At 34.6% G+C, this 24,921-nt stretch overlaps 1 protein-coding gene across 2 annotated transcripts in view; it reads left to right on the forward strand.

The window, feature by feature from the left end:
- DNAH12 (dynein axonemal heavy chain 12) overlaps nucleotides 1-24,921 on the forward strand; it is a 74,114-nt gene that overhangs the window by 45,593 nt on the left and 3,600 nt on the right. For both annotated transcript variants that reach the window (XM_075514002.1, XM_075514004.1), the window contains exons 45-70: nucleotides 1,277-1,471; nucleotides 2,281-2,414; nucleotides 2,759-2,921; nucleotides 3,642-3,722; nucleotides 4,856-5,032; nucleotides 5,825-5,956; nucleotides 6,394-6,483; nucleotides 8,047-8,187; nucleotides 8,323-8,564; nucleotides 8,913-9,060; nucleotides 9,925-10,070; nucleotides 11,425-11,639; nucleotides 12,616-12,808; nucleotides 13,653-13,845; nucleotides 14,832-15,004; nucleotides 15,510-15,650; nucleotides 16,599-16,757; nucleotides 17,748-17,892; nucleotides 18,745-18,895; nucleotides 19,222-19,475; nucleotides 20,046-20,186; nucleotides 21,006-21,143; nucleotides 22,048-22,281; nucleotides 22,705-22,890; nucleotides 23,427-23,530; nucleotides 24,671-24,875. In XM_075514002.1, coding sequence (XP_075370117.1) covers nucleotides 1,277-1,471; nucleotides 2,281-2,414; nucleotides 2,759-2,921; nucleotides 3,642-3,722; nucleotides 4,856-5,032; nucleotides 5,825-5,956; nucleotides 6,394-6,483; nucleotides 8,047-8,187; nucleotides 8,323-8,564; nucleotides 8,913-9,060; nucleotides 9,925-10,070; nucleotides 11,425-11,639; nucleotides 12,616-12,808; nucleotides 13,653-13,845; nucleotides 14,832-15,004; nucleotides 15,510-15,650; nucleotides 16,599-16,757; nucleotides 17,748-17,892; nucleotides 18,745-18,895; nucleotides 19,222-19,475; nucleotides 20,046-20,186; nucleotides 21,006-21,143; nucleotides 22,048-22,281; nucleotides 22,705-22,890; nucleotides 23,427-23,530; nucleotides 24,671-24,875 — 4,281 coding nt within the window. The remainder of the gene's footprint in view (nucleotides 1-1,276; nucleotides 1,472-2,280; nucleotides 2,415-2,758; nucleotides 2,922-3,641; nucleotides 3,723-4,855; nucleotides 5,033-5,824; nucleotides 5,957-6,393; nucleotides 6,484-8,046; nucleotides 8,188-8,322; nucleotides 8,565-8,912; nucleotides 9,061-9,924; nucleotides 10,071-11,424; nucleotides 11,640-12,615; nucleotides 12,809-13,652; nucleotides 13,846-14,831; nucleotides 15,005-15,509; nucleotides 15,651-16,598; nucleotides 16,758-17,747; nucleotides 17,893-18,744; nucleotides 18,896-19,221; nucleotides 19,476-20,045; nucleotides 20,187-21,005; nucleotides 21,144-22,047; nucleotides 22,282-22,704; nucleotides 22,891-23,426; nucleotides 23,531-24,670; nucleotides 24,876-24,921) is intronic.

Here is a 24,921-nt window from a genome sequence, read left to right on the forward strand (position 1 = left end):
TATGCTTCTAGTTGACATTCAAAGTGGTTCTTAGGAGGTACACAAATGTTCTTTATTGAAATAGGTATATCATTTGATAAATGTTACTGTATTGTTTCTTCTTGAGCTTAAGTTATGGAGCATGTTGATACCTGCGTTCCATTTATTTTGCAAAGAAGTTAGATTATAATTCTAATCATCTTTGTCTATTACTATTTCATTCTTGCCAGGTATATAGTAACAATATTAAGATAATGTGGCTCTTCTAGAGTTTGTATGAACATATTCAGTTGGTGTATGCTAGAACTTGGTAGCTATCCGTAATATGCCAACTGGAGCAAAGTTGTTTTTTACTCATTTAAATCTGCTCCATCAAAATATTTCCACTTTTACTCTATTGCTAATAAACTAATTTGTCATTTATTTTGATTGTGGGATTATGTAAAGTATACATGCTTTTGTGGAAGAATAATTTGAGTTTTAGGGGTTTATAGTCAGCATTTCATGGATTATTAATTAATTGAGGATAATAATACTTTCGTGAAGTCTTTAGTTTCAAGTCTAGAGGTTTCTTCTTGTTTTGAGAGATTATTGTTTTTGGTAAATGAACAAATGGAATGTGTTCTAATGTTTGAAACATAAATCTTCCTCTCCAATTAGGTAAATACAGCATATTTTAGTATAATACTAAAGCTTTAAAAGTTCTTAGTAAGTTAATGTCTTGAAATGTTGTTTAGGGAGCTTATATGAGACTTAAAGCATAGATGATGAGAAAAACATTTGCTTTTGTGATGGTGGCTTTTGTGTAACGAGAGTAGTAATTTGTCTTATCTGTTTGTATCTCCTAAATCTTTGAGTGACTGAAGATTGATTGTAATTAAGTGTGATAGTTGTATTTATCATTAGAAGGCTTCAGTTCTTTATTTCTTGAGGGAGCTAATTATGAATTCTGATTTTTCAGAATGTGTCTTAACCCTCTGTCTCATCTTAATGTGTCTTATCCATCTGGAACTCATCTTGGGATGGATTTTCAGTTTTTGTTCTGATGTATTCTCAGTTGCTCAAAGCAGCAGATGATCATTTCTAGAATGAGTTGTCAGGGTCACAGATAAATATCGTAATCCTATTCTCAGTATTTACTACTTGTTCTGTTTTTCTGGTTTATTCTACCTGTTTCACTTATCAATAAAAAATTTTATTTCATGGTGATGCTGTCATTAACAGGATTGCTATAGGACTTTGGAAGTGCTTAATGAGAAGTTAGATAACGGTTTTTACCCTATGTATTATTCCTAAGGGTGTTCGTGCAATAGTTCAGGCTGGCAATAAACATGAAGAACTCAGTCCCTTGGCCTTGTTTGCATTTTTTGTGAACTGCTGCAAAGAAAATCTCCATATTGTGGTAGCATTCAGCCCAATTGGAGATGCTTTCCGGAATCGTCTGAGACAGTTTCCCTCACTCATCAACTGCTGTACTATTGATTGGTTCCAGGTATGTGAAAATATTTATATTGTTTCCTCAACAAACTACTTCAGTTTTCTAACAACCTATATTTTCATGTCCCATTAGATTTTCTCTTGTCTTCTGTATAGAAGTACTCCATGTTTTCCAAAATTTTAAAATAGCATAGGCATTTTTTGTAATATTTTGGGAGCTCTTTGGCGTGCGATCTCAGTATTTCGACAACTAAACAAATTTTGTTGCTACAAATTTTACATTTCTGAAGTAGTGAATAGTCTCAGTTGGTGATGGCAATTTGTCATTTTATCACATAATGCGTATGTTTTAAAGGACTAGAGAAACCATTTCAATGTGGTTGTAAAATGATCATAATTGCTGCTGCCTGTTAAGCAGATCATGCATCATGGGAATGACTAGCAAATAAAAGTCCTGTTGTTTATCAGTAGATCTTTTATAGCAGAATAAAACTTGGAAAATGACTGTAGTTAACGATCCTTAAAGTAAGTGGTGTTACTCTCAATAAAGTGCAATTAGCTCTATAGCTTGGCCTGGTGCTGACGTCAATCAATTTTTCTGCTAAAGGATGACATGGACAGAGAAATATTTGGGTAGAATGGCAATATGTTAACTAGAGGATCAGCCAGGAGTTGCCAGAAAACATTGCATGGGTAGTGACTTTGCTGTCTGATCTAACTTTTATATTAGTTCATTGTTCTTCAGACATAGTTGGGACTAGTGTGTCTCATTCTGGTGTTTTGAATGATAAAAATTGTTTTTAAAGTGTGAAGACTGCTAACAGCTAAATTTTACAAATGCTTCTTTCCTCACTTCTCCCTCAGCCGTGGCCTGAAGATGCCCTTGAACGTGTGGCTAATAAGTTCTTAGAAACACTTCAGCTCACAGACAGTGAGCGTCAGGAAGTTGTGCCCATCTGTAAATACTTTCATACTTCAGTTTTGTCACTCTCTGTAAGGTCAGTCTGTTTCTTTTGAAGAGAACTCAATAATTTATAGAAATATTAAGAGGGAAAAGATTATGCTGTTCAAAGTAGTAAATTGAGCAACAGAGAACTCAAAAGTTGAATTTTTAGAAATAAGAAACAACAAAATAGTAGATGATTAAGTTTCATTACTACTCATTTCTGTATTAAAAGTTAATGTATACTATCTGCCTGCATAAAAATATTATATGAAATTGTCAAAATTGTTTACTGCTATTATTTGTCAAACAGTTACATAACTTTGCTAACAATAGTTGAACTAAAAAAAGAAAACAAAACTTAAAGGTACTCTTTTTTTTTTTTTTTTTTTTTAATAGGTTCTTGCAAAGTCTGGGACGCCATAATTATGTTACTCCTACTTCTTATCTTGAACTTATTGCTGCGTTTCGGAAACTTCTTACTCAGAAACGAGACGCTGTAATGAAAGCCAAGAAGAAATATGTGAATGGACTAGATAAACTAGCTTTTGCTGAATCACAGGTGAGTTAGGACAAAAACGGAACTGAAAATACAAAATGTTTGGCAAAAGCAGGTCTTTTCCTGGAGAAGTCAGTCAAAAGCATTACTTCAGATTGTTTAGCTCGATCTTCAACAGTAAAACTATAAGAAATGTATTTTGCCTTTTCTTTCCTACAGTCATAGCAGTTGTGCTACAGGCCACAGACCTCTAAGCATGTATTGCTAAGCAGTATATGAACAGAGTATGTGCTGGGCACGACGCCATATGGTATGGAATAGCCCTTTGGGCAGTTGGGTCAGCTGTCCCAGCTGTGTCCCCTCCCAACTTCTTGTGCACCTGGCAGAGCATAGGAAGCCGAAAAGTCCTTGATTTAGTATAAACACTACTTAGCAACAACTAAAACATCTCTGTATTATCAACACTGTTTTCAGCACAGATCCAAAACATAGCCCCATACCAGCTTGTATGAAGAAAATTAATTCTATCCCAGCCAAAACCAGCACAACAGTATATGAACCTTCTTAAATGGTTAACAGGTGACTATAAGTGAATGTAGTTCTTAAAATTAGAGATTGTACATATGAAATAAAAATAAGTCTCTGAAGTGTTTTGATGTGAAACTGAATCTTATTTCCTTCTATTAATAAATTAGTCATTAGGTAAAATCTAGGTCTTATAGAAATGATAGCAATTGTACTTGGCACTTCTGAATCCTACCTGATTCTTTTGCATACGTATAGGTTGGTGAGATGAAACAAGAACTAGTTCAGCTGCAGCCCAAACTGGAAGAGGCTAAATTGGATAATGCAAACATGATGAAGGTAGAGTTATACAAATACAGCTTTGTGGGTTTTGATGCAGGCATGTGTGTACTTGGGATCCATAATTTCACCTTCGTAATAATTAGCTTTGAATGAGGAACCTTAGTTGTAAAGTGTACTTGTACTTCAGTATCTCAGCTGATTGTAGACAGGTTCTAAAGAATATGCCTGCATAATGTTGCTGGTATGTGACTTTCAGAAAATAAGAGTTGAGTTCAGGTTTTTGAGCTCACTTGTTTACTGGGGTTTACAGTATTGTGAAACTTGCCACTGTTTATGCTTATATCCTTAGAACTGGAAGGATGTTAGAGGAACTTTCATACTAATAGTGGTTAGACTGGGTTTCCCAAGATTGTTCACAAACATTGCAAAAACGACAAATAGTTCTTCAGCATACAAAATAAACAAGAATAGTTTTGCACAGTCTGTCTTTGCGTGCACAGGGATTATACGCTTGATTTTTAAAAGGATCCTAAAAAGGATTAATTTAATAGAAATTTAGTGGGATTTAGGAACCAATCTCTTAAGCATGTTTGAAAATTCTGACTTACGAAAATACACTTACCTAGTATGTTACTGTTGCATCCCAAAAAAAGCAAGATTTGGTCGATGTTTTTGTGCACTTGCTTCTGATTTGTAAGTGTTTTTACAGATACAGTGATACCTCTTCTACCTACTCTTACAAACCTCTAAGAAAACTACATGTCACTTCTGTAGAACTGAAAAGGGAGTACTTGGATGAAGGCTTGACTCATCACTGAAAAGAAAATAATTTTCAGTAGTCAGTGTTATAGACTATGAAGCTATGAAAACTCCCTATAAAAGCTAGGCCTTTTTAGTTACAGCCTGATGCACAAACATGAAGAGTTTCTTGGCTCCTGAACTTTAAACATATTTTAAATAGGTTTTATTGACAGTAATCTGATTTCATGCAGTTTACCTACTGTTAAAGCTCCATGGTGATGTTGCATTATGATAAGAAACAAATTATTCCCTTAACATAAATTGAAAATTATGAAAATATTGAAATACTTCAATTTTCTCTTTATATTTTACAGTATTCCATAAGTGCTATATGAGTTAATTTCAGTTTATTTGCTCAATAGGAAGCTCACCCATGTGTTTTTCTTTAGACTATAGAAATAGAATCTGCAGAAGTAGAACAAAAAAGAAAAACTGTAAAAGTAGATGAAGAAATTGCTACAGAAAAAGCTGAAGGAGCTCAGACATTGAAAAATGAATGTGAGAGTGACCTGGCAGAGGCAATCCCAGTCCTGGAGGCCGCACTTGATGCTCTTGACACTTTGAAGGCAAGCTGATCTAAACTTCAGCATTTGAAAGAGTTATTTAACATTATGAAACTCCTACATTTCTTTGGGAAAGAATGCACTAAGATGAAAAGAATTTGAAAAGTGTTACATTTCCTCGGTTTTGGCAAAGGAGAGGACCTGTACAGTCATTGTTCAGTATATTTCCTCTTCAGGTACTCAGAATACAAAGGGAAGGTGTGTGCATTTAAAAAATTGTTTATTTGCAAGAAAGCCCACTTGTGGGAAAAGTAACCAAAACCTGAGGTTACCAGCAGTCGTATCAGCTGCATTTCCTCTTTCGGCTAAGTTAATATTGACTGCCAGTGTGTAACATGGCATTTGTTTATGGCTAAGAGTTATGTGAATCTTTGGTTTAAAGGTTTTGTCCTTGTCATGACTTACACATGATCTGAAAGCAGTATTGTTGAGAAAGTCCTGCAGGAATTTAGTATAGTAGGAGGTAGTTTAGTAGGAGCTATGAAGTATATGAAATGTCTTAGATGACACTTACAGAAGTGTATCAAAAATATTCTGACCTGGACTTTTAAAAACATAATTTTAATTAATCATTAGTTTACAGTTACTAGCATTTATTTCATTTTTATTTCCCCTGTACTGATGGATGTTTTTAATTGTCTTGCTACCACTGTATCATCCCTTCTAAAAGTCCTCTATAATTATGTTCATTGGTAATGGTGTTATAATTCCCCTTTTTCTTCTGCTCATTTATGTTAGTGGTGAGAAAGGCATAACATTTGTCATAATTTTTTTTAAATGTTATTTTTATTTTAGCCTGCTGATATATCAATTGTCAAATCAATGAAAAATCCTCCGTCTGGTGTCAAACTTGTCATGGCTGCTGTCTGTGTCATGAAAGACATAAAACCTGAAAAAATTGCAGATCCTTCAGGGACTGGAGGCAAGGTAAAATGGCAGGCAGTAGTTTCAAATGAAAGTGTAATTCATGTTCTTCTCAACACAAGAGCATAACAGGATCACCCAAGGTCCACTAAAGTAGGCAAATACTTACAGCCTCTGTCCATTACTTTACTGAAAACTTCCAGAATTCCAAATTTTCTAAGTTTTGTAATGTGCAAAGAGAACACATTTAATTTGCTTGACTCGCATATTGATAATAGATAATACGTAACTCTTCCCTGAGACACTGTTCAGTTTTTGGCTGTAAGTATGGTTTGGGGGAAATGTTTGATCTGTTAGACTTTCTCCTTTATTGACGTCTCAAGGAGATGCAAGGTCATCAGTATTAAATATGCATGAGTTTTAATTAAAAGAGAATTGTCATTTTTGGTTTGTGTGTTTGTTTTCAAGCTTGAAAAGATATTTCCTACTGTGTTTTGTAGATTCTGGATTACTGGGCTCCAAGCAAGAAACTGCTTGGTGACATGAATTTCTTAAAGGATTTGAAAGATTATGACAAGGACAATATTCCAGTAAGGCTTCTGTCTAATTCTTCAGTTATTTTTACCATGTAGTCGCTTTCTTGCAGGGAAAAAAAATAAAATTAGAAAATCAGAGGCTCCATTTGTCCCAAGTTAGTCAACTTCTGTTATGAGCAAGGATCTTTACAAGATGAGAGGGTATCTCTATAGAGTGAGTACAGTCATGGCAAGTGAGTCGAACTTCCTCAGGGTGAGCCTTGTACGTGGCATTTCAGGTGGTTTTAGAATTCCCTTTTGGAATTTCTGAGGCTTCTATGCAGCCTGTCTTCTGTTTTAATGAAATGTCCTTCTGTGCACAAATGTTTCTAACTTTGTGATTTATAGGTAGTATCTCATCAAAAGGTAAAAATAACACATAAAAAACTGTATCAGAGTAAATAGTCTGTCCTGTCCATTATCCTGTGTCCAAAAATGGCCATAAGCAGGTGCCTTGGAAGGAGTAGGAACAGTATATATGATGATTTCTCCAAATATTCTTCTAGCCTCTGGCACTTTAAATGAAGGACTTCCAAAGCTAGATGTAGTTTCTGTGTGTTTAGTAGCTTGAAAGCTACTGAAACATGTATCTCTCTTCTGTAATTTCTCTAGTCCTCTTAAGCCCATGTAAACTTTCTGTATCCACAAGATCTTTTTACAAAGCATTCCGGAAGTCTACTTTAAGTGGTATGAAGAGCTATCTCCTCTGTTTCTTCTGAACCTGGGTCCTTTTAGCCTCATTTCGTTTATTCTGTTTTGGGTTTTGGTTGGGGTTTTTGTGGAACCAGTGAAGATTTGATCCCTGTCCAACCTTTCTGTGCCTTTTTTAATGCTAGTTTGTCTAAATCAATTACTCAGCATTATAAACTTTTTTCTATTTTTAAATTACTGCCCACATTGGTGCTCTTCTTAATAGCTGTTTCTAATTGTATTATTTTGATTGAATGAATGCTGACAAAATGGGTAATATTTTATTAAGTATGCTAGAAGATATACAATAAATGCAGAAATGGACTAGCTATATAACTTTATTTAAAATATGACCATCTCCATCAAAGATCTTACTATCTGAGAGCGTGATTCTTGCCGTTTGCCCAATTCAGTGGAAATTGAATATGCTTTGCCCTTTATAAAACTGGTCCCCAAAAGCAGGCACAAGCAACATAATTCATTTAGATTTTGTCTTACATTAGTAGAAATACATTTTTATAATGATCCCCAACAGCTGTGTCTTGAGCGAAGGCAGCAAATCATGAAATTGGCATGTTTTGCACAAGGGACAGCATAAACCAAGGCTTCTACGTGACTGTAATGCTCATAGCACTTAGGTAGCTGCCACATGGAAGACATACCAAATGCATGATTATAAAGGATAAGGATACGATTAGGATGAAAACAGGAAAATACCACAAAGCGTGATAGGAAAATCAACAGAAACAAATGAGCAGTGGTTTCTACCACAGTTAATACTGAGTAGTTCTTCCCTGTTTCATTGTGTAGAGAAATGGCAATCAATCAGTGTAATTTTAAAGTGTCAGCCACGAGACATTGATGAGCTATAATGCTTTTGTTATCCAGGCAGCTGTCATGCAGAAGATTCGGGCTGAATACTTGACTAATCCTGAGTTTGATCCACAAAAGGTGGCTAAAGCTTCCTCGGCAGCAGAGGGTTTATGTAAATGGATTATGGCAATGGAGGTGTATGACAGGGTTGCAAAGGTGCGTTTTTGATCCTAGTCCCTCAGTACTATGAAATCTTTCCTTTGCTTGGTATATTCGCCCTAAGCATTGTATCACATAATAAAGTTGCAAAAATGTGCTTTAAACGTTTGTGTATTGATTGTAATTGAATAGGTAGTTGCACCCAAGAAAGATCGTTTAAGAGAGGCACAGGAGTCTTTAGCAGAGACGCTGACACTCTTGAATCAGAAGAGAGAAGAACTTGCAGCCGTTGAAAATCATTTGGCTGCGTTGGAACGAACCTTCACTGAGAAAACTGAAGAAAAGGCTCGTTTAGAACTCCAGGTTGATCTGTGTGCTAAAAAACTAGAAAGAGCAGAGAAGTTGATTGGAGGCCTTGGTGGAGAGAAATCAAGGTCAGGTTAAAGTTCAAATGTCAGATATAACAGCCACTGTAGAAATAGAATTTGAACTTCCGTTCTCTGAGCCTTTAGTGCTGTGTGTCTGTCTGAGGGCTGTACTGCTTAAGAGTGCCTGGGCCCTTGAAAGAGTCCTGAGTGTTTGTAATGTAAAAACATGGGCAGCAACATCGGGAGAATTGTAGAGAAAGTCTTCAAAATGAGAACAGAATACAGAAACGTGGTGTCCTTGTTCTCCACCTGAAGTTAAGATAAACAACAACAACAAAGGTTGATTTTTATCATCAGTGTCATTAACATGGAGGTTTCAGCACCGTTTTTTTTTTTATCTTCTGCTTGTCATAGATGGAATAATGCTGCAAATGATCTTCAAGACACATATGATAATTTGACAGGAGATGTTCTGATATCAGCTGGTGTGATAGCATATCTGGGAGCTTTTACTGCTGGATTTCGACAAGAATGTACCAAAGATTGGAGCAAACTGTGCAAGGTTAGAAGGTTATCTTAGATTTAAATAAGTGTTTGCTTTTTTTCAGACTGCTGCAAAAGGCTTAAAAAACCCCCTTGTGTTTATTTAGTATTAGCCTAGTAAAACTCATTAAGATCAATGGGATAAATTCTGCTGATCCAATATTCTGTAAATTTGGATTTAATTAAACCAGTGAATTTACTCTAGACTTAAAGTAGCATATCAGAAATGAGAGCAAATCATTGACTTTGTAAGGCTTGATTATTAAATAAAATCTCAGAATTTTCTGTATTTTGCCTTTAAATTGAAGAATTAACTTTAAAATGCAGTTATGTATACTGTAAAAAAATTTTCTATAATAATTTACACTGCCACATATTTATATGTTAATTAAATGGTTGATTGTCCTGTTTGCAAAAGGGCAGTTCCAACATACTTCTACTAATGCCATAATTCATAAATCAAGTGATTTGAAGTCACTGATTGTGACTGTGACATTAAACAGTAAAAAGTCAGCATTGGATTACTGTATTGCATTCATGGAAGATACGGTCATTAGATGATTTCCAACTGTGTGTGAGTTTCTTAAGGTAATGCATTGTCATAACTTTATGTAACAAAAACCCCACTTTTAAAATGTACAGAAACCTGGACAATTCCTACAATATTTGGAGAGAGGGTAAATATTCAGTGGAGAAATATAGTTAGCTATTGAAACTATAATCTTATTTTTCCCAGGATTTTTACTTATACTTGACCTGTTTCCAACTTTTAAAAGGAAATGTACATTGTACTACACTTTGGATTGAAGTGGCATTTAATAAAAGAGGTAAAGAAACATGGAACAGAGATAAATTAGGGTTTTTTTTCTTCTTTTTTTTCCAGGAGAAAAGTATCCCCTGTTCTGAGAATTTCTCTTTGAGTAAGATTCTTGGTGACCCAATAAAAATAAGAGCCTGGAATATTGCCGGTTTGCCAACTGACATATTTTCTGTAGACAATGGGGTCATTGTTGACAATTCAAGACGTTGGTAGGTGACAAAAGGGCTTAATTTTCAAAGCCAAACAAGTTTTCACTTTTTTTTTTTAAAAAAAGCCAACTAAATATTTAGAGACAATGTAGCTTCTGTAGAGACAATGTAATTGAAAGCAGGTGTGGAATCTTTATATCCAGCTCTTGTGACATTTAAGAGGTATAACACTTCAGAGATTTGTCTATGTAGTTACTTGAAAGCTTTTCTTTCAGGAGGTGCAGTGCTCTTGGATAAAGTTTTTTTGTTTTTTTCCTCTCCTCTCTCTGTCTCTCTCCTCTCTCTCTTTTTTTTCCTTTAATATCGTACCTTTTTGTCCTATTACTGGCTAATAAAGCATTTGTAAGAATTGGTTTTAGAACTGCACAGAAATCCTCATTCTTTACACGTTTAATGAGAGGATTCAGGTTATGTAAATTGCAGGGTCCAGATACCACAGTCCACTTCAGGTTCTTACAGTTATAAGGCTATCATATGACATTTTTATGTTTTGTAGATATTTATTGTGTGTGAAACTCGCATCTATATAAAGGATTCTTTTAGGACCTTTGACAACTTTTTTTTTTATTCCAACTGAAATTTTATTTCGAGGATGATATCTGTTACATTATATGAAAACTTGTGATAGCTGTCTGCAAAGAATCTGCACTCAGTAGAAATATAAAATTATAAAACTTTCTAGTGATGTTCTTGTGAGCTGTGTTCTCTTAAGAATTAGTCTTCATGATAGATTCAGGTTACATTCAGATTACAGTGTGTAATTCCATTTTTAGAATGTTGTTCAGTTCTCCAAGGGTGCAGTCAAAGGAGGCGTTTGGTATCATTCATGCCTGACATTAAAATACACATATACAGATGAAATCAGCAAGTGCAAAGGGGGACAAATCTGTTGAACAAAATTAAAATATTGTCACCTTTCCCTGCCCCACTTACATTTCCAGTCTTATACTAGCTGATATACCAACATCTCAGATTTAAATTGCAACCAATTGTTGATTTTTGGTTTTTAAGTGAAAAAAATATACGAGAAGTCAAAAATTGTAAAAATAAATAAATTCTAAATACTGAGAATTCTAGGGGAGAGGCAGAACTGGATTTTACAAGAATTCTGCTTTCTGGTGTGTTTTATAAAAAGAGTTATGAACATTTTTTGCAACTCTTAAAATGATTTTTGGTATTACTTTTCAAATTATGATAAAACACCTATACATCCATTTTTCACTGATCTCTTGAAAGAACAAAATCAAAATTGTATCACTTTTTCCTTGACAGCCTGACACAGGAACATTTTAAAATAGTTTAAAATTTTGAAAAACTCCTGCAAGCACTGAGAAAACTGTCTTGTATGTTCTAGGCCATTAATGATTGATCCTCAAGGTCAAGCAAATAAATGGATCAAGAATTTTGAGAAGGAAAACCGCCTGAATGTTATCAAGCTCAGTGACACAGATTACATGAGAACTGTGGAGAACTGCATTCAGTTTGGATCTCCACTTCTGCTAGAAAATGTTGGAGAAGAACTAGACCCCTCACTTGAACCTCTGCTACTTAGACAGACTTTTAAACAAGGTACAGCAAAATTCATTTCGAACCCTGAAGTAGATTACATTAATGTTTATCTTATAGTCTATGGTACTGTCTGATGTTTTTCTTAACTGCTCGCTGGTTTACTGCTGCCTGTGGTAAGAGGAAGGTAATTTCACAACCACCTGAAGTTTTTTTTTTATTTTTTAATAAATATCATTCATATATCACATCATAGTGGTTTTATGACCTTCACCATGTCAATATAGGAGACTAAATAAAGACACTTGACTCTGCAAAGGGAAGACTGCCAATGAAATTATGTTTTGCTTGTTCGTTTTCATATGTTTTAGTCTAATACTAATATTTAATAAATTTTGCACAAATCAAGAAAAGCCGTTAAGGCATTTTGCTTAAGGCACAATTTTCCTATGTTTCTCTGAAACTTGCTAAGTAGCTACGAATTTGGTTTTCAACTTTTCTTTCTTTTCCTCCTGGAAAAAGACAGAAAAATGCAGATAAACACAAATATGTTTTCTTTCCTTCTTAAATAGTTTATATTTACTGGTTTTGATGTTCATACTAAAAAAAAAAAAAAAAAAAAAAAAAAAAAAGAAGAGAGAGAGAAGCTCAAACTCAAACACTTTTTTTGTGTGTGTGTGTGTATGTGTTTCCTATTTTGGACAGGTAATTCAAGGACAGAGTAGTCTGTAAGAATATAATATTTGAGAATAATCCCACAGCTCTCTGTGACCATCTCCAGTATTGTATATGCACATTGAATGTACAGTAGTAATTGGATTGACTCGATTTCATCTGCTAAGAGTAAAATGTGGCCTCACTGAAGTCTGTGAGAATTTTTCAGAGTATCGGATTTATTTATTTATTTATTTTTACGTTTCAGGAAAGTTGTCATTGACAAGAATTTTGCTTTTATTTAATCACAAAAATAGGTGGGTTTTTTTCTGTAAGTAATTGAAGTAGATAATGATTTTCTTAACATTTCTCATCTTAACTTTAGGAGGCGTGGAGTGTATCAGGCTTGGTGAGACCATTATTGAGTATTCCAGTGATTTCAAGTTTTTTATTACCACGAAACTGAGAAATCCACATTATATGCCTGAACTTGCTACAAAAGTTTCTTTACTCAATTTTATGATAACACCAGAGGGACTTGAAGACCAATTGCTAGGTATTGTTGTAGCGAAAGAGAGGTAAGTCTCTCTTTATGGCAAATAGCCATTAAAATTTTTTATGGTGTAATTCCAAGGAAATCAGAGATGAATTTATTGTAAAGCAAAATGAATGTTACACGGTGTAAATGTTGCTCAGTAACAGCTTAAAAAAAAAAGTTGTTTTTCTAGTTTTCATATGTAAAAAGTTTGTTAGGGAAACAGATTGTTATGTTTACTGTGGGGTAAATGTCCAAGTCAATAAAACAGCAGATGTAAAATCATTGTTTTTTCATGGCAATTTTCTCCTGAAATATTCCTTGAATGTTAGAAAACTACATAAATATTATTTGAAGTTTAAATCATTGTTGTGATTTTTGCACTGTGACTGAGCTGCCAGACAAGGATGCAGAATTATGAGGATTTAGTTTTAATTTCTTATGAAATAAATGCACAGTACCTCTGAAACTGATTATGGGTCTTATCTGAACCCTCACAGAGATACAGAGAAGTTGTATCTGGGTTGTATGGAAATGTCTGTGCAACTGGGCTAAACTCCGTTTGCTAAAAAAGTGTTTCCAGCAGTAAACTTACTCTGCGTATCACATGGTGTTTTTTCAGGCAGCAGGGATATAATAAAGGAAAACTAGGATGCACTGACATTTGCAAAATGCTAAGATGTTAAAGTTTAGACCATTATTTCCAAATACTGAAGTTATGCAAAGAAATCTACACTCAGAATTATATACTGAACAGTAACAACCTATTTAAACTGAAGAGAATACTCACAAATATTTATTGTAGGAAGAGGGAGTCATCTTCATGGGTTTCCTTTACAGTCATTGGAAGATGAGCATTGGCTGGTTTTGTTGTTTTTCTTCATTAGACCAGAATTAGAAGAGGAAAGAAATGCTCTCATCCTTCAGTCTGCAGCCAATAAAAAGCATCTAAAAGAAATTGAGAAGAAAATTTTAGAAACTTTACATTCATCTGAAGGGAATATTCTGGAAGACGAGACTGCTATTGAGGTCTTGGATTCTGCTAAAATAACAGCTAATGAGATCACAAAAAAACAGCAGGTAAGGAACGTGTATGTGTGCTTTCCTTAACAATACATAGAAATTAAATGTTAAAATTTGCAGCTAGCAGAAGGACTGTAAATTAGATGCAAATTATAAGGGGGAAATCCTGTGCTTGTGAAATGTGAAGAGAAATACAATTGGATCCATTCTAGAATGTTCAATGATAGTTTATTCAGTCTTTAACTTAAAACATTTTAAAGAATGTGTATCTATCTGTAAGGAATGAGTGAAAAGTAATAAATTCTGAAGTTAAGGTAACATGTTAATATAAAGAAAGGAACTAATTTTTTAAAACAACAAAAATATTCAGGGAGACATTAATAATCTGGGTGACTAATCTAGGTATGCAAGCGCAGATTCTTTTCTTATACTTAATTCATAAAATACCAGCTGAAGTCAATGAGAGCCAAATAACATTGGTAAGAGAATAAAGATTTTTTTTTTTTACATTTGTTTTAATTACTATAGACTTAAGAGAAATGAAATATTAGTGTTTTCTTTAAGCTGATGTTGGCCTTACTGCTATTTGTTAATGACTATCAAATGTAATCTCAGAATTTGTCTGATGGTCAAATTTAGAAAAACCTTTTTGTATTCAAAGTATTGTTTTGTATAAAGCTGATTTATGTTAAAATAAGTAGAGCTTAAATACATAACCAGTCTGAAATTAGTCACATTTTTGAATACTGCAGAGAGAGATTGATACTTTTGATGCTAAATGATGCAGCGAAACTGTTGTGCCTCCTTTATCCTTTGTTTTGACTGTTGCATCCTGTAGTAGAGGTAAATAGATCAGGCAGTAGTATGTTAGGAACAAGTAGTCATTTTACCTAGCGTAGTCATTACTTACTGTGATTGTGCCTTCTGAAACATAGACGTTATAAAGTGCTGTATAGAACTATTTTAATAATGTTATTAAGTAGTAATATTTTTGTACAAAGAATATTGGAAGCTTTTCTTTATCCACTACTATTGATATTTAGATTGCAGAGAAAACGGAACTTAAAATAGCTGAATCTCGAGAAGGTTATCGACCTATTGCAAAGCATTCCTCGGTGCTGTTCTTTAGTATTGCAGACTTGGCAAACATTGATCCCATGTACCAGTATTCCCTTAGTTGGTTTGTTAGCCTCTTCATCAACTCTATTCATGACAGGTAAATCCAGTCTTTCTGGTCTAAAACAAAATGTTTTCATTCTCTTCTTATGAACAGTTCTCTCCATTTTGAAACCATTTACCTCTTATCCCTCCTTAAATGCACACTTTTGAAACAAAATATGATTTGTTAATGACGTAAATGCTCTTTTTAGTTACTGTTTGAGCAAATCATGAACTGTAAGCACGTGCTTTACTTAAGTATTTTTAAGAATGTCACTTACAGAAAAGGTGAAGTCTGGTTCTGAACTAGGCTCCATTATGAACACTGACTGCCACCACCTAACTGTGGCAAATTTTTTTTAGCTCATTTTGCTTGGGACTTTTAAAAGAGCTGTAAAACATTGAGTGTAATTGAAATTTTGGGGAAATGGGCATCTAAGTCCCTTGTGGAGCATGTGGGTCTAATATAATTCCTCCACAACCTTAAATAGATTTAGATTCCTTAACTGACTGCCGAAGTTATTCAATGTGAAGTCTCAGTTTCTCACTTCTTTTCTTTTTAGTAACAAATCCAAAATTTTGGAGAAGCGACTTCGATATCTAAATGACCACTTCACATACAATTTGTATTGCAACGTGTGTCGTTCGCTGTTTGAAAAGGACAAGCTGCTCTTCTCGTTTTTGCTATGTTGTAATCTTCTCATGTAAGCTCATTTTTGTGAAGTCTCTTAATGACAGAAACTAATGGTTTCCTTATCATGGAAAAAGGTATTGATGAGATAGCATGTTCTTGTGCATATCGATAATAATGCCTTTGGAGTAAAGTCATGAGTGTTTGGGGTTTTCTAATACTGGTAATATTTACAAGTGAAAGAGTATGTGAGTGCATGTATCACTACTACTGGACACGTTATGAAAATAATGTTCCTATGCTCATTTAAATCAATGGTTTTGTCAATGAGACATCTTTGACTCCCTTTAAAGGACCTGGGCAGTGCTACATAGCATCCTTATGTCAAGAACAATTGCTATTATTTAAGAAAATGTTTTAGCAAGAAATCTAAGACAGTAATGTGCCATCCCAACAACTTCTAGGCTTTTGTCTTTGTTTTTCATTTTCTCTCTTCTTTCTCTTTTATCCTTTTGCCTGCATCATGAGATCTCAGTTGCAGTCTTCTCTCTTCCACTGGCTTTTTAGTTTTGTCTTCCTGTTTTTTTGTAATTTTGTGCGAATACATCGTGAAAGGAGAGGTAAGTTCAAAATTGCACAATCACAACCACAATGTGCATACTTACAGTATGTACACATCTGTATATGGACCCTTCTTCCTGGGCCAATTTGTAAGGCTACTGTATTCCCAGAACCCATTATTTTCTATAAAGCCTTTACAAATCAGGAATAACTGCACTTTTTAAAAACAAATAAGCAGATACATAAATTTACCTCTTGAAACCCTTACTATAGTCTTAATCAGTCATTTTTACCATACAGTTTTTTAACTATATAGAATACTGAGATCTGATCTCAGCTGTTACTGCAGTAGAAGTATTACTAAATGGCAGTGAAGTGTAATTAATTTTAAACAATTCTTTATATTATGTAAAATTGTATCTCAATAACTGAATATTATCCATCTTTTTTTTTAATATAGGGCTAAAAATGAAATGGAACATCAAGAGTTTATATTCTTACTAACTGGGGGTGTGGGTTTCAAGAATAAGTACAAGAATCCAGATCCATCTTGGCTACCAGATAAGAGCTGGGATGAATTATGTCGTGCAAGTGAAATCCCAGCTTTGAAAGGACTGAGGTATAGTAAAACGTTGATGTGAATTAGCCTGAATTGGGTTTGACCAAAGCATGTGTAACATGCTGAAAGAAATGTTTCCTATATGTTTTCCAAACCAGTGCCAGAATGCCAACATGGTAAAAACAGTCCCTTTTTTTCATCATTAGGTTTGCTTCACTTATTTAAGTCAGACAGTCAGATTGCTAATTATAATATTATTTAATTAAACTATTTTCTTAAATTATTTTGAGGTGTTCCCGAAAGAAACTTTTCTTCTGGAATGTCTCCATGGTAGAGGAAGTGTTTCAAGGGGGTCAGTGGAGGCCAAAGGAAGTATAGGTAGCAAAATTCCACTGCAATGCTGGGGGAGGAATTTTTCTGGTAAAATCTAATCTCCTGAATCAGGCAAATTTAAATAGAATTTAACCCTAAATTCTGGAACCAGCATGGCTGTACAAGTCTTGCATATAAATGGCTGACAGAGCCTGAATATTTGGAGGATTTGGATCTGACTGCAGAAACACTGCTCTGTTAGAAGAAATTGTTTTGGGGCTGTTTTGTCTTTCTCCCCCTTAGGAGTTTTAGTAGCAATGTGGATGATGATCCAGCCTTTAAATAGTTTGAGAGTTGTCCCGTTGCAGAGGAAGGAAAGAAAATTTTTTCCCTGGTTGAATTTCCTGGTAATTTTCTTCAGTTAAAGAGTGGAGTTTTCCTGAAATATGGAAGGCAGAAAATTCACCCAGACCTATGAAGGTCCAAGCTGTGCTGGCTGGAGGACGAGGCAGAACTTACTGTCAACCTGGAACCTTTCAGGTGGAGTCTTGTATGTCTGCAATAGCATGGTGGGAAAAGATTTTTCACTCTTCAGCATGGAGAAGCTCAACTGTAGGATTATTTGCTGGTGTAGATGTGGAGTGGCTTGTATGACAATACAATGTGATTGGCTTTTGATAAACATCAAAATACAGTTGTCAGGTATTTACAGTAATTGTAAGTGCTTTTTTTCTCTAGGAGTCACATCTCTGAAAATATAGGCGAATGGCAAAAAATTTATGACAGCAAAGAGCCACAAAGCTTTCCGTTACCAGGACAATTGAGTAATACATTAAATGAATTACAAAAGATGATAATTCTTCGGTGCTTAAGACCAGATAAGGTAGAATGATCTGTTATCAAGTGTTTGCAGACTGTACCATGTCTTGTAGCACGGTTTGCACTGGCTGTTAAAATAACTAATCTGTTCTTCATCATATTTTATTAAGAAAATAAATGCTATTCCTATTTTTCAATTGAGCAATACAAACATCACAAGCATCAGCTGAGATCTTTTGTCTGATGTAATTTAATGCATCTTTCAGAGTGTACTCATTGTTCTAGTTTTCTTCAAGTGCTTATTCACATTTAGTCTGTTATATACTTGAGAGCGGGATACATTAGCCTGAACAAATAAACACACAGAGTATCCAGTGCCACGTGCTTTCATACAAAGGGTTCCAGGGCAAAGAGAGGTCAAATACATTTATTTGAACAGCCAAGGCGAACTTTAACACATTCTGTATTTGGTGCACTTAGCAATTGTACTGTATGTACTTTAGGAACAATCAAAGTTAGGATTTAAAGTACATATTGCAATTGCTCCTTAGAATTAATTAAAAATAATTACATTAATATTTACTAAGGGGGAATATGCTGGTCCTCCACCTCAGGTAAAGCCTGAATTAAAGTCTTAATTTAATTTAATATTGTTTATATGAGGTATGTTATTTTTTATTTTCTAAAAGCATTATTATTCCTCTTGTAAGGAAAAAAAAAAAAAGGGGAGGGGTGTCAACAAGAGGTGAAACCTTTGCTTCTGAAGCGTTCTGCAAGACTAGCCTCAAATCCGTGCAAAGCAGAGCGGTGTCTGTAGGCTCAGGAATTTAACTAATATATGGTACATAAAAGATGCTGTCAAATATGCAGTTATGTTTAATTTATGTTAATGGTTTGTATTTACTTTTTTTACCAGATTGGTCCAGCTATAACAACATTTGTAACTGATAAACTGGGGAAGAAATTTGTAGAGCCACCACCTTTTGATCTAACAAAAAGTTACTTAGATTCAAATTCTACAATCCCTTTAATATTTGTGCTATCTCCAGGAGCAGATCCCATGTCTAGTAAGTATACACAGAAAGAGAAAGCAGAAGCGTAGTACAGCTTTTCAGATTAGGGACCTGAATTTCCCTTTCAGTACACAATGAGGATTATTTTGTGCTTTGTGCAAGTAGATTTGAGTGCATCCTGTCACACTGGTAAAATTCTGTGCTCCCTAAAAATGGGAATGGTATTTTAAACTGAAAAAACTTTACACTCTACATCAAAGCTATACCATCTTATTGTATGTACATTTTAAGAAAATAGTAATAAACGTTTTTAATTTTTTTTTTGTGACATAACTTCTTTTTAATGAAGAAATGCTAAAATCTTATGCTTTCTGTTCAAGGCCTCCTGAAATTTGCAAATGACAGAGAGATGGTTGGAAATAAGTTTCAGTCCATCTCGTTAGGACAAGGTCAAGGACCTATAGCTACAAAAATGATTCAAAAAGGAATGGAAGAAGGAACCTGGGTTTGTTTACAAAATTGTCATTTAGCTGTCTCCTGGATGCCAGTGCTGGAGAAAATATGTGAAGAGTTTGACAGTGAAAAATGTCATCCGGTCTTCAGACTTTGGCTTACTAGTTACCCTTCACCAAAGGTACGTGCATTGCCAAATATTCTGTATTTGGGGAAAGGAAAAGTTGATGACATTTTTAGGAAATATTCATATCCCTGAATGAGCTGATAATACAGAACTTCTCTGAAATACAATGAGGCTGTTGAAGAGATAGTTTAATTAAGAAAGGACATTTAAAAATAATTATAAAGATAGTAATACCAAGCTTCCTTTGTAATATTTTGATATTGTGATGTGTGATATTTTGTGTACTAGTGAATGGAACTGCATTTTGCCAGCGTGTATAATCGAGAAGTTTTTATGCTGTCACCGAGGTTTTGTTGCACATAAATTCAAAAATTTAATTTGCATTTTATTTATAAAGTGTTGAATACCAAGAAAACATTTTAAAATATAGGTTTGTTGTTTACAGCAAGGTCTGTCTTTCTTGATATCTTTGAGAATTTTTTTTTAAAAGCTGTTGATGTTTAAAATGTAATTTCTTACAGGTAATTGTTTATACAACAAACACAGAGTAATAATATATTGTTATAACAATATAGCATGTATTCCACACTTTCTGAATGCAGTTTTGCTATTTTTTATTTCTAGTTTCCAGTAACCATTCTGCAGAATGGAGTGAAGATGACAAATGAACCTCCTACTGGTCTCCGGTTAAACCTTCTGCAGTCATTTCTTTCTGATCCTATTTCTGATCCTGCATTCTTCTCTGGCTGCCCTGAAAAGGAGCTGGTAATGTGCCTATCTCTTGGCAGTTTTATTCTTTCTTTTTTTTTATCCACAGATAACTGATTTCTGTCCAGTGAATATTATAAGCTAAATTTTTTACCATGGTTGTGAGTTTTTAGGTTTTGCAATTATAAAGGTGATTAGTTGAGAATTACTCTGCTGGGTAATTTCACGTGGTAATATTTAAAATGGCTTCTTAGGCTTTATTACATTACATATTACACGCACATACTACACAATGTACATAAACTCTGAACGTTCATTAGTAGGGCATACCTATCATTATTGAGACGGTAAGCACTGAGAAGATTGTTTCTGGCTACCAGGGACTGGTACTGCAGTGCCCATATGTCATACTGATAAGTGGTGAACCACTTGGCCAGTCGCTACCTGTGGAGGAAGTGGAAAAACAGTGGGATCACTCAGAGATATGAGTGTGGTAATCAATACACATAGGTATAAGTGGGTGCATCTAAGGACTTATATTAAACAATACATGTGTATTTTATGTTTGTCTAATGAGCCTTAAAAATAAATATCTGGTGCTATTTGAATTCTTATGAAGTCAGCTGCCCTGTACATGGAAGAAGAGAAAAATCTTGTGTAATGGTACTTGAGGAACTAGCTAAATGTGCTTGTGTATGTGGCAACTGCGTGTGTATTTGTTCCCAAGTCAAATAACCACAGCACACTTAATAGTTGCCTGTATTTGTACCCTAGGTGGAGAGTGGTAGTCAAATGGTATGTTCTTTACATAAGTTACAGACTAGCATGAGCATATAGACTAGTTAATAATACTTTTTTGTTTTGTTTTTCTCAAAGGTATGGGAGAAACTGCTCTTTGGAGTTTGTTTTTTCCATGCTCTTGTTCAGGAGAGAAGAAAATTTGGGCCTCTTGGTTGGAATATACCTTATGGATTTAATGAATCAGACTTGCGAATCAGTATCAGACAGCTGCAGGTAAAATCATCTATTGCTACCTTTAACTCTGATCTTGCGAAGCACAGGAAGGAGCTGATGGTCAAAAAGGAGCAATACACTTAAGTTACATCAAACGTTCATAGATTTTCATGACTTCAGGTACAAAGGCAAGGAATGTCAATCATAAATATTTTCAGAATTACAAATGAAATAAAATTAAAAATTGTTCTTCTTGAGATTTAGATTCATACAGACCTATGGAATATAATGAGTATATATGAGTATAATAAGAGTTAAAATTGTCATATATAAGAGCTCACTGTGCTTTAAGTAACACCGTGTCAGTGACAGTCACCTATTATGGTGGTTTTTGGGGTTAGTAGGAGGAATTTTTTTTTTTTTTTTACATATATGCTATTAGTTAAACAGAGCCTCAGACTATTCTTCTTCCCTAAAATGAAATGCTGAACACTAGTTGATCCTGAGTCCTCTGCAGGCCCTGTGTAGAAAAGTCAGGAGAGCTAAAACTGTGAATTACAGAAGTTGAGGCTGAACAGCTGGAAAAGTTATCAAGAAGTTAATGAAAGAGATCAGAGGGTTCTGAAGATTGGAAGAAAAAATATGTGAAATGCACATTTCTTATGACATGGAAAAGTGTCCATCTGGAAAGTTTAGACTGGAAAAACTATCCACTTGTAAATAATTCAAGAATGACTTGACTAATTTGGATATTCATAAGAGGCTTTTACTACTAACTCTTCTTTATTTTAAACAGTAATTTTACCTGAAAAAATATGTCAGACCTTGAATTTCCAGCACTTAAGGAGAAAACTCCATAAACTGGAGTTTTGCATGCACTATAGCTTCCAGCCCTTTAGTCTGTAGGTCACACTGTTGTTCTGCAGATATTTCAAGTCTCTAGAATTACTGTCTTCTGTTTCAGTTATTCATAAATGAATATAGCCATGTTCCTTTTGAAGCTGTATCTTACCTAACTGGTGAGTGCAACTATGGAGGTCGAGTGACAGATGACTGGGACAGACGTTTACTGCTGACAATGCTGGATGACTTCTATAATCCAGATATAATTGAAAATCCTCGTTACACTTTTTCACCCAGTGGCAACTATTATGCTCCACCAAAAGGCACATATGAGGACTACATTGAGTTTATTAAGGTAAAAAGTAGCAACAAGATTTTGAACTGTTATAATGATGATGCGCTAAAAAGCAATCCTTAAAGGCTTCTCTGCCTTAAAAGGTGGTTTTGCAGTAGATTAAACTGTGCTTGGCTTCTTGCCTAACATCCTTGTATGATCCTTGCCATGATCTAGAATATTTCTGAGCGTGAAAGGGAATCAGTAAGTAGACAGGAGGACCTAGCATAGATAATTGAGAATTCCTTGGAAATGGCTTTCTAGAACTGAGGTGACGGCTCTATCACCAGTAATACTGTCTGCAAATACGTACCGTTAAGGTCCTTATCCACCTTCAATTGAAGTCAGTGGTAGTTTTTCACTCGGCTTCTTAAAGAAGACTTGGATCTAATTCCTAGCATGTTGCTTTCTCTCATGCAGATGTTTATGGTTTATTTTGCCTAGAGTCTTCCCTTTAGTCAGCAACCAGAGGTATTTGGTTTGCATGAAAATGTGGATATTTCAAAAGATCTTCAGCAGACTAAGATCCTCTTTGAATCTCTGCTTTTAACACAAGGAGGAGGCACTCAGGGAACTTCTGGAGGTGGTGACAGCACTCTCTATGAAATTGCAGATGATATTCTCAGCAAGGTATTGTATTATACTAATGACTCCAATTTATCTTTTTACAACGCAGAAGTTCTGTAACTAGAATTTTCAGTGTCAAACTGATTTCATGTTGGAGGAAAAACCTACTAGGAGGAATTTAGTGCAGCATGAAAGTAAGAACTTCTATGGCTGTAACAGACCACAGCTACATTTCAGTTGAAAGAAGTTTTATTAAATAGGTAGGAGATAAGAGACAGAGAGAGAAAACAGAGCAAACGCAACTTGGAAGAACAGTTGATTCATTCATGTGAACAAGTTTAAAGTTAATAAAATTGAAACATATTCGTAACTTTTCATGATATGAAAAATTCTAGGTGGTTTTTAAAAGATAAACATCCCTTTAAAAACCCCATCATTTTTATTTGGATTAAACTACTAAATACTGTATTGATGAGATACTCATCAGAAAGTTCAATGATATCTATTACTCTGCAATTTTTCACATCTGCGTACTTTTTAATATAATACCGTTGCACGATGATATATGGAATGGTTTCCAAATATGTTGTCGTTTACAGCTTCCAAATGATTTTGACATTGAAGGTTGCCTAAGTAAATATCCTGTGAGATATGAAGAAAGTATGAACACCGTGTTGGTGCAAGAAATGGAAAGATTTAACAGGTAAGAGTGTTATTTTTTTTATTAAATGTAACCCAAATCATTCCATTTACAGAAAAAGTTTTCTCGTGAACCATGCACTGTAAACTCTATGTTCTGTGAAATACTTTATTTATTTTGTTCCCTTCTAATTGTCTGCAGTAGTATCTGCAGTCCAAGCACCATTACTCCTTGTGGAAAGTCAGAATGTAGGATAGCTGTCAGGAAAAATGATCTAGTGGCAAAATGAACTGAAAGATTAAAAATATGTGGGAGAGAAAGAAGAAAAAAAGAAGGGAGTCTGAGGAGGCACTTGGAAAAGAGAATGTGAACTATTTTTATGTTCCCCTTTTTTTTTTACTTCACTTTCTCTTTCTTTATCTTCAGTTATATTTTATTTTCTTCATATTTCTGACCTGTAGGGTAAAGGGGTTAGAAACTTTAATACATGCACAATTATAGTTTATGAAACATTTTCCTTGATAGCTGGAAATATTTCTGCTTATTTCTTTATTGTTTCATATGCTTCTGTTCTAAATTCTCCCTTTTTTTCTCCTTTCCTGATGCCTTTCTTCCTATACCTTATTTTCACATTTATTCTCCTAGGAATACAAGCCTATAATCACTTTTATTTTTTTCTTTGGGTCCCCAGTGTCTCTTTTGACTTTGTTTCCTAATTTTCTTTCTTATCTTCGCCTGCTCCTCCAATCTCTCTTCACTGTTTTTCTCTGTCCTCCTCCTTTTCTACTTGTCTCTTCACATCGCCCACTTCATTTTCTCCCAAACTTTCAATAATGCTCTGGGCCTTCAGTCTCCAGGTTTTCCTTTGTTGCAGACCCTACCCACCTCTTCTTTTGTAATCTAAACCTTTTTCCTTTATCTAGTATATGGTGTGTACATTTGGAGTTCCAAACTTATCCTCTTACCAAACAATACAGAGTATATCAGAGGTAACAAAATAATTTATTAAACTCTTCCTAGTCTTAAATAAATTGGCACAAATGCCCAAATCCATGACTTTACAGATGTGGCTAATTACGCAGTTATGTAGCAACTATACAAGTTCTATAGATGGTTCCATAATCCTGTTTTTCTTTTTTTTCCAGTGAGGATGTCGTGTTTTACAAATCATGAAAAACATGTGTTTTTATATTTCAATTCTAGTTTAATCCGAACTATTCGTATTACATTAATTAACCTGAAGAAAGCCATTAAAGGACTGGTTGTTATGGATGCTGAACTGGAGGCTCTGTGTGGCAGTCTACTTATTGGAAAAGTTCCTGAGAATTGGGCCAAACGTTCATACCCAAGCCTAAAACCATTAGGGAGCTATATTCTAGATTTTCTAGAAAGGCTGAAATTTTTACAGGTAACATACAAGAGGCAGTACTACTGCACTATTTAATCTACTTTTT

Source organism: Mycteria americana, chromosome 11 (genome assembly GCF_035582795.1).
Source record: "Mycteria americana isolate JAX WOST 10 ecotype Jacksonville Zoo and Gardens chromosome 11, USCA_MyAme_1.0, whole genome shotgun sequence".
Taxonomy (NCBI): Eukaryota; Metazoa; Chordata; class Aves; order Ciconiiformes; family Ciconiidae; genus Mycteria; species Mycteria americana.